Source organism: Salmo salar, chromosome 21, assembly GCF_965601325.2.
Source record: "Salmo salar chromosome 21, fSalSal1, whole genome shotgun sequence".
Taxonomy (NCBI): domain Eukaryota; kingdom Metazoa; phylum Chordata; class Actinopteri; order Salmoniformes; family Salmonidae; genus Salmo; species Salmo salar.
In genome coordinates, this window is record NC_138311.1 from 33645603 (window position 1) to 33655289 (window position 9687).

Consider the following 9687-nt stretch of genomic DNA (forward strand, 5'->3'; position numbering starts at 1 on the left):
CTTTTACTTGAGTTATTTTTTATTAAGGTATCTGTACTTTTTCCACCCCAGAAGGAGACATAAGGTTGAGAAGCTGAGTAATAAGACATAACCCGTTTCATACAGATACTGTATGTTAGTTGGAGAAAGGGCATGACATTTGAATCCTGGTAATTAGTCATGGTACTTTAGCACCTGGAATTTAGACACCTGCATTTCGCAAGTGTGTGGTTCCATGATAAGTTACAGTGCATTCAGAAAGTATTCAGACACCTTGACTTTTTCCACATTTAGTTACGTTCCAGCCTTATTCTAAAATGGTTTAAATTGTTCTTTTTCTCCCTCATCATTCTACACACGATACCCCACAATGACAAAGCAAAAACGGGTTTTTTGAAATTTTTGCAAATGTATTAATACAAAACTGAAATATCATATTTACATGAAATATTTAGACCCTTTACTCAGTACTTTGTTGAAGCACCTTTGGCAGCAATTATAGCCCAGAGTCTTCTTGCGTATGATGCTATAAGCATGGCACACCTATATTTGGGGAGATTCTCCCATTCTTCTCTGCAGATCCTCTCAAGCTCTGTCAGGTTGGATGGGGAGAGCCGCTGCATCGCTATTTTCAGGTCTCTCCAGAGATGTTCAATTGGGTTCAAGTCCGGGCTCAGGCTGGGCCACTAAAGGACATTCAGAGACTTGTTCCAAAGCCTCTGCGTTGTCTTAGCTGTGTGCTTAGGGTCATTGTCCTGTGCAAAGGTGAACCTTCCTCCCAGTCTGAGGTCCTGAGTGCTTTGGAGCAGCTTTTCATCAAGGATCTCTTTGCACTTTCTCCGTTAATCTTTCCCTCAATACTGACTAGTCTCCCAGTCCCTGACACTGAAAAACATCCCCAGAGCATGATGCTGCCACCACCATGCTTCACCGAAGGGATAGTGCCAGGTTTCCTCCAGACGTGACACTTGGCATTAAGGCCAAAGAGTTCAATCTTGGTTTTATCAGACCAGAGAATCTTGTTTCTCATGGTCTGAGTCCTTTAGGTGCCTTTTGGCAAACTAAGCGGGTTTTCATGTGCCTTTTACTGAGGAGTGGCTTCCGTCTGGCCACACTACCATAAAGGCCTGATTGGTGGAGTGCTGCAGAGATGGTTGTCTGATGGTTGTTGAGATGGAAGGTTCTCCCGTTTCCACAGAGGCACTCTGGAGCTCTGTCAGGGTGACCATCAGGTTCTTGGTCATCTCCCTGCCCAAGGCCCTTCTCCCCCGATTGCTCAGTTTGGCCAGGTGGCCAGCTCTAGGAAGAGTCTTGGTAGTTCCAAACTTCTTCCATTTAGAGACCACTGTGTTCTTGGGGACCTTCAATGCTGCAGACATTTTTCGGGACCCTTCCCCAGATCTGTGCCTCGACACAATCCTGTCTCAGAGCTCTACGGACAATACCTTCGATCTCATGGCTTGGTTTTTGCTCTGACATACACTGTCAACTGTGGGACCTTACATAGACAAGTGTGTGCCTTTCCAAATCATATTCAATCAGTTGAATTTACCACAGGTTGACTCCAATCAAGTTGTAGAAACATCTCATGGATGATAAATGGAAACAGGATGCATTTGGGCTCAATTTCGAGTCTCATAGCAAAGGGTCTGAATACTTACATAAATAAGGTATCTGTTTTTTATTTGTAATTAAATTAGCAAAAATGTATTAAAACCAATTTTCGCTTTGTCATTATGGGGTATTGTGTGTAGATTGCTGAGGATAATTTTTTTATTTTTTATTTAGAATAAGGCTGTAACGTAACAATGTGGAAAAAGTTGCGTGGTCTGAATACTTTCCGATTGCACTGTATATAACACACGTACTGTACACACACCAGGAAACAAATAGCTAGGAATCCCCAAATTAACCACACTGTAAACAGGCTTAATTTGCGGACAACATGCACTGGGATAGGAGCAGCCAAAGTGGAACTGAAACCAGACATTTCCCAAACAAAGTCACATTTATTTAAAAAAAGGTTCTCACGCAACACAGATAAATATAGAAACACAGCAGTATGGCACATTGTCAGCAGCCAGTCACATCTTGGACTGCACACACTCTCTCATACACACAAACACTCACACATATGAGCAGGTATAAGACACACTGTACAAGGTTCATCCAGCCAGTTGTTGTGGTTCAAACTGTCAGTAGAAAAGCTTTCATCTTCCTGCCTGGAACTCTGTAAACGTGATCGAGGACGGCAGGGGGGAAGGGTGGTCCATTCCTCTCCCAGGCCTTCCCTGATGGACAAAGAGCTGTCCTGAGTCGGGCCTCCTGGAGGTGTTAGGGACGTAGGGTAGCGAGCAGCCCCAGGTCTGGTGAGGGGGAAAGGGGAGTCTGGTGGGGCCTCTGGATCACATTCCCATCCTGATGCTCTGGATGATCTGAAAAATGGCTGAGAGAGAAAGTGGCTGTTGTTACACAGAACAACATCCAGTCAGGTGAAGTCACTGAGCAGAAAACTGAAGAGAAACTGAAATCTGGTTAGTTCCCTACGTGAGTAATATCAAGGCTAACGTGAAACAGAAAGTTGAACTCCTGATTGAATGAATGAGTTTCCACAGTTCTCTCACACATCTCCACAGAATCTGGGCATTACCTGATCCACAGACGACGAAGACGAACAGAGCCAGGAGCCAGGGCCCCACGGGGTACTTCTCCTCCTGAGGTCGCTGAGAGGGAGTGGAGAGAGAAAACAACAATGTTCAACCACTGAGACATATAGGTCAAATGTCATTAAAACTTCACTATGTGATATGTGTTGTCTTTAGTGCTGAGAGATTAGTGCCATTTGAGGTCGGTCCAGTTTCGATTATTACAAATTATCACGGTTTTCCATTTCAGTTTCAATAATTGTTTTAAACATTAAATGCACTATGCATTGTGGGTTGAATGCAGTAACAACACATAATAAAACAATTAATAAAATCCCATGATGGTAGAGTAGGGTATTCATTTATTAATCCCAATCTGGGAAATTGTTCTATTACAGCATGCATCATCAATAACTTACAAGGACAGGACACGTAACAATGACGGACACATAAAAAAAAACACATTGACACATGAAGGTACATGCACCTTAGTATCTGTAAAATAATAAAGTCAATTTCAAGTGCTGTTTTCTATCTTACTCAGGAGGAAAAACAAGCAAAAACACCGTTCACAATAGGAAGACATCAAACTGTTAATCAATTACACTCGTTATAAAGCCTCATGGCTGTGGGTAAACATGGCCATCTAAACCTCTCTGTGGAACTTCTGGGCAGGATGAAACTGCTACTGAAGCTTATCCTGTGTCGTGTTAGAGTGCTGTGGAGTGGGTGTGTGTCATTGTCCATGATCATGTGTGTTTTTGCTTGGAGCCTTTTTATAAACATGTCCTGCATTGATTCCAGGCTGCAGCCAATTGTAGCACTGGCTTTCTTGATGATTTTGCCAAGCTTGTTTAAGTCCTCCTTGGCTAAATTTCCTTTCCAGCACACAATGGAATAACTCCCTACACTCGCCACAACACTGCTGTAGGAAATCTGACCATTACTCCTTGTCACTTATTTTTTATTTATTTTTATTTATTTCACCTTTATTTAACCAGGTAGGCAAGTTGAGAACAAGTTCTCATTTACAATTGCGACCTGGCCAAGATAAAGCAAAGCAGTTCGACAACATACAAAGAACACAGAGTTACACATGGAGTAAAACAACATACAATCAATGATACAGTAGACAAAAATAAGACTATATACAATGTGAGCAAATGATGTGAGATAAGGGAGGTAAAGGCAAAAAAAGCCATGGTGGCAAAGTAAATAAAGTATAGCAAGTAAAACACTGGAATGGTAGATTTATAATTTGAAGAAAGTTCAAAGTTAAAATATAAATAATATGGTGCAAAGGAGCAAAATAATAGATAAAATAAATAAATACAGTAGGGGAAGAGGTAGTAGTTTGGGCTAAATTATAGATGGGCTATGTACAGGTGCAGTGATCTGGGAGCTGCTCTGATAGCTGGTGCTTAAAGCTAGTGAGGGAGATAAGTGTTTCCAGTTTCAGAGATTTTTGTAGTTCGTTCCAGTCATTGGCAGCAGAGAACTGGAAGGAGAGACGACCAAAGGAGGAGTTGGCTTTAGGGGTGACCAGAGAGATATACCTGCTGGAGCGCGTGCTACAGGTGGGTGCTGCTATGGTGACCAGTGAGCGGAGATAAGGGGGGACTTTACCTAGCAGGGTCTTGTAGATGACCTGGAGCCAATGTGTTTGGCGACGATTATGAAGCGAAGGCCAGCCAACGAGAGCGTACAGGTCGCAGTGGTGGGTAGTATATGGGGCTTTGGTGACAAAATGGATGGCACTGTGATAGACTGCATCCAGCTTGTTGAGTAGGGTATTGGAGGCTATTTTGTAAATGACATCGCCGAAGTCGAGGATTGGTAGGATGGTCAGTTTTACGAGGGTATGTTTGGCAGCATGAGTGAAGGATGCTTTGTTGCGAAATAGGAAGTCAATTCTAGATTTAACTTTGGATTGGAGATGATTGATGTGAGTCTGGAAGGAGAGTTTACAGTCTAACCAGACACCTAGGTATTTGTAGTTGTCCACAAATTCTAAGTCAGAACCGTCCAGAGAAGTGATGCTGGACAGGCGGGCAGGTGCAGGCAGCGATCGGTTGAAGAGCATGCATTTAGTTTTACTTGTATTTAGGAGCAGTTGGAGACCACGAAAGGAGAGTTGTATTGACCATCAGTTATTCACATTACTTAAAGAAAATATTTATTTTGTGTATATTACATTTGTTTTATTTGATGACTTTATCATTTAATTCCAAGTCATCATCTCTATAGAGTGGCTGCCTATGCTGTCTGACAAAATCACTATTTTAGTTGTTTTTCAAAGTAAATAAGGAATATTTTTATGACTGCTGAATACCAACTACTAAATCACTTAGATCATGTATTTTCAGGTAGACGCCTCGCGAAACAACAGCTCTCAATCACACCTTCTTCCATCTCCTCTCCCTCCGTGTCTTCGCCACACTAACCGAATGTAGCAGGCATAAAAGAAACACATGGGACGCGTTCGATAGCTTCAAAACTGTGGCGTATCATGGGGTAAATTGTGACCGACTGACTAATCTACAAATAATAGTGAGTAGTTATTTAGGATGCAAGGTGATTTGTAGATCAATCAGTCTCAATTCGCCTTTAAAGTCGGCTGTAATGATGAACTCGCCCACAGACTGGCCAGTAGGCGCGCAATGGATTATGGTCATTGTAGTTAATTACCACGTTTTCTGTGCTAAACTATGTAGAATATTGGCCTGTTGGAAACTACAATTCACAGTTGGGCATGATCTGATTTATCTCTAGAGAAACTGTGCAATGTGCACACTGCGCTCATAGAAAAAATTAACAAAATGGAATTCAAATAATTGAACCTACGTCAGTCAATTAGTTGTTTAAATAGTTGTTAAAAACCCCAAAATGTTGGTTAATGTTGGCCACACACACCGAACACAAAGTCGGACATAAGGTTAAAGTTAGTATGACGATCAAGGTCAGACGTTGTTTAAGGGCGGTCAAATCATGGCAGAATATGGCCCTGCAGGAAACAGAACTTGGTGGAGGAAGACCAACCAGGTTGAACAAACATCCAAGGGAGGAAGGTTCTTACAATGTTATTATCTCTAGACTTACATCAAGAGAAAGTGCTGAATGGGGAAAGTTTCCGACCAGGTTTTAAACCCTGCCCTCATCACTGTGTAGGTGTTTTTTACACAGTCACACCAGAATAGGCCTGAGTGGATCTAATAATAATCTGAGTTATGCAGAGTTAGCATGGCTGTCTAGACCTGTAGCACGTGACTCGCCAACATAAACTATTACAAAGTCTGGTCTGGGTGATGTGATCCAGTTGGACAGCACTCGTGTGCTTTCTGATGGTGGTGTGGTATTATTGTGGATGACACAATAGCTATCTAGAATATACAGTGTAAACCCCAAGTATTCCTTTATTCTAATACACACAATGACAACAATCTGTATCCCACGGTGAACTAGCTATTCCATGCAGTGTCACCTTACACAATGCAGTCATGTTGACGGCAGGTAAAGATTTCTGGTATAGTTTCATAATTCAAGGTTGACAGAAGATAAGCAGGCATCTCAAGGAGCACCAATAAAACAAATCAGCCAGCCTTAAAAGGAATCTGTTAGAGGGTGGATAGATTGGGAACCAAATACTGTAACTTTATATTCAGCAGTTATGACAATTAGGGATGTACGATATATCAGTGAGCATATCGGAATCAGACGATATTCAATAAAAATGCCAACATCGGCCCAATGTCTAGTTTAACGCCGATGTGCAAAACCAATGTCAAAGCTGACGTGCATACCTATATAACGTAGGTACATGACGTAATGATGCCACGAAAAGCACAGCGCTACACAGAACAAAAGCAGAAAAATACTAAGCTCACACTTCCAACAACTGAACAAGTTCAAGTCCAGCAGTCATTTGAAAAGAGTAAGAACATTTCAGCGAGACAACTCAAAGGCGAAATCGACTAACGCCAAGATAATGGAATTCATTGCCCTTGACAATCAACCGTCCTCTGTCGTGGATGATGTTGGCTTTTGCCGACTGGTCGATCCCCGGCATACACTATTTTTCAGATGTTGCCCTACCGGAGTTACACAGTATTGTTGAAACGTACATCTATGAGCTACTTGCTATGGGCGTAACTGTTATTAGATTCACGACTGACATTTGGGCCAGCGATGTCAGCCCCATGAGCATGCTGAGTTTGACAGCACAGTGGGTCGACGAGGATTTCATACTGAGGAAAGCCGTATTGCATGCTCAAGAATGTGCTGGTTCTCATACCACTGCTGCCATTTCAATGGCATTTGAGAACATGTTTGAAACTTGGAAACATGAACACAGTCCTAGCTCCATTTGAACAACTGACTGGAGAAATAAGCTCAACTGTGTCTGCAGCAGACGTGATACCCTCTGTCATGGCACTGAAACACCTGCTCAACAAAACTGCTGACAGACCATGGGGTTAAAACTTACAAAAGTACTTGAGGCTGTGAACAAGCAATTCGGTGGCATTCTCTCTGAGCCTCTTTACTGTGTTGCCACCATGCTTGATGCTATGTATAAGGACCGCTACTTCGATGCAGACAAGAAACAGGGTTTACGTGAAATGTTACAGACACAGCTGGACAAGATGGAAACGGACACAGTGACAGTGTGCACCGAGGAAGAGAGGCCACGGACAGACAGGGCTGAAACTTCACTGCTTGACATGTATGATGAAATCCTGGTTGAGAATGAAACGACTGAACAAATGAACAACCAAACAGCACAGCAAGTAAGTGAAAGAAATAGGTTTTGATTATGTTTTACTGGTAATGGGGACATACGTAAATGCCAACAAAATAACTTTTTTTGTCAGTGTGGTGTGGTGTGGTGTGGTGTGGTGTGGTGTGGTGTGTGCGTAACCTTTATTTAACTTGGCAAGTCAGTTAAGAACAAGTTCTTATTTACAATGACGGCCTACCCCGGCCAAACCCAGACAACATTGGGCCAAATGTGCGCCGCCCTATGGGACTCCCAATCACGGCCGGATGTGATACAGCCTGGATTTGAACCAGGGACTGTAGCCTCTTGCACTGAGATGCAGTGCCTTACACCGCTGCGTCCGTGTGTGTGTGTGTTAACTATTTAACTACTAGAATGATTAAAAGGCCTCTAAACATTTTGAATATCGGTTATCGGTAACGTTTTTTTTTGTAAGGAAAATATTAGATATCGGTGCATCACTAATGACAATGTAATAAAATGACTCACACCTCCCATTTCCCTAAGGCTATAGGCTATTACAGCACACAATTGAATGTACAGTATCTCTATCTAAACTAACACAGGACAGTGTAACCTATTCATATCAGAAAGGGAAACCTACATTCCAGGATTACATATTAATCAGTATCACTATCTGTCATATATCCTTTCTGTCTGTCTGTCTGTCTGTCTGTCTGTCTGTCTGTCTGTCTGTCTGTCTGTCTGTCTGTGAGTGAGTGAGTGAGTGAGTGAGTGAGTGAGTGAGTGAGTGAGTGTCTGTGTGTGTGTGTGAGAGAGTGTGTGTGAGACCTGGTCAGGATACAGATGGACCATAGAGTTCATCAACAACCTCAGGCTCTCTTTATGGACTGAACAGCCATATGATGACACCATCCATATTGACAATCTAGACCGTTATCTACGTGGCATTGATTTCTCAGAAATTATTGATCAGGAGAATCCCAGGCTGTAAACCGTGTGGCAAACCGCCGGTTTTAGCATGAAGACCACCAGACCATAAAGGAAACATACAGCCATCAATGATCAACAAACCAACACGTTAACCTATGGACCATGAATAACAATACATGGAGAAGGGCTTGAACTCACGTTCATTGCGCCCTGTGGTTTGGGTATTGATCCGAACGATTTAAAATGAATCATATGAAATACAACATGCCGAGTCTGATGTGACGAGAGAGATGAGCCATAACATAACATCAGATACACAATTAATAATTTATCATTATGAAATGGATGGGTCACATTTATTTAAATTATGCAATTCTAAGTGACGATTAACTGAATCGGTGTCATCATGCTTGCACCTCCTTTCGTCTGACGATGGAACCCACACAGCCTGAAGAAAAGCGTCGCCTCACCAGGGTCTTTGCAACGTTTCCTCTCTGCGTGATGTTTTTGCTGTGCTTTTCGTTTGCCATACGGATCCTTTGTTTTGCTACCATCTTCTGAGAATGTTATATTGATGTAAAAGTATTATATACCGGTGTTATTTTGATGCAGTGATGATGAAGCCACGAGACCCCACTTCTCTCTGTCTGCACCTGCTGACGTGCGCGTGGACGGAAGTGCGCCTCCATGGAGCTGGGCGCGCGTGCGCTGCAAAACTGTATTTTTTTCTGCCTCACCTCTCAATCTAACCAGCCATATAGACAAACTACTTATTGTTGAAAAATGTAATGGATTAATAGTTATGCCATTTGCCAGAGAAAAACACTTTTAGTTGTCACCAATGCACAATCAGTGGTCTATTAAGTTCTTCTACCTTTCTCAAACAGAAGCTGTTGTCAGGGCCTTGCCTATGAGCTGCACATGCCTGGGGTGTCTGGAGAAAGAGCATCATGTGTTTATTTGAACAAACCTTACATACAGTACAGGACAGTAACTATGGTGGTCTAGAAAATGATGCAGAATTAGGTTAGAAACATTTAAGTGACCTGTTTTTTGTATTTTAAAAACGTAATAGTTTAAGTCTGATTTTCAACCCTCTCCACCACTTATAACTAACATATAACTAACAGCTTCAGTTTTTTTAATACTCACAAAATAATATAATATCTTTAGATGTGATTATGTTGGTAAAGTAGGGGTACAGCTTTAAAACAACGAAGTGCATTATGGGTAACGTAGTAATTTAACTTTTGTTTTTGACCCAGTTGTTGTGGTGGCGGAGATGTAACCAAACTGTGAGCTACGCGCTTTTTGCTCCATTTGCCCACTATTTTATTTTGTCGTTCAGACTACCTCACATGGTGTACAAGTATAATAAATGTCAACTACTTAAGT

The 9687-nt window shown here is 42.0% G+C and overlaps 1 protein-coding gene across 1 annotated transcript; it reads right to left on the minus strand.

Moving 5' to 3' along the window:
- Positions 1 to 1968: 1968 nt before the first annotated feature.
- LOC106582177 (stress-associated endoplasmic reticulum protein 2) lies at positions 1969 to 8964 on the minus strand. Its single transcript, XM_014164989.2, has 3 exons — positions 8763 to 8964; positions 2630 to 2702; positions 1969 to 2425 (listed from the first exon to the last, which is right to left on the minus strand). Exons 1-3 carry the CDS (start codon positions 8844 to 8846, stop codon positions 2385 to 2387), a joined length of 198 nt encoding a protein of 65 aa, XP_014020464.1. The 5' UTR covers positions 8847 to 8964; the 3' UTR covers positions 1969 to 2384.
- Between the last annotated feature and the right edge of the window lie 723 nt (positions 8965 to 9687).

Bases quoted from the DNA above. Each gene is read 5' to 3' on its own strand.
- LOC106582177 (XM_014164989.2), bottom strand. From the start codon at position 8,846: ATGGTAGCAAAACAAAGGATCCGTATGGCAAACGAAAAGCACAGCAAA. The intron at 2,703-8,762 runs GTGAGGCGACGC...ACTCCCTCTCAG, and splicing joins GAAACGTTGCAAAGACCCTG to CGACCTCAGGAGGAGAAGTA. The intron at 2,426-2,629 runs GTAATGCCCAGA...TTTCTCTCTCAG, and splicing joins CTTCGTCGTCTGTGGATCAG to CCATTTTTCAGATCATCCAG.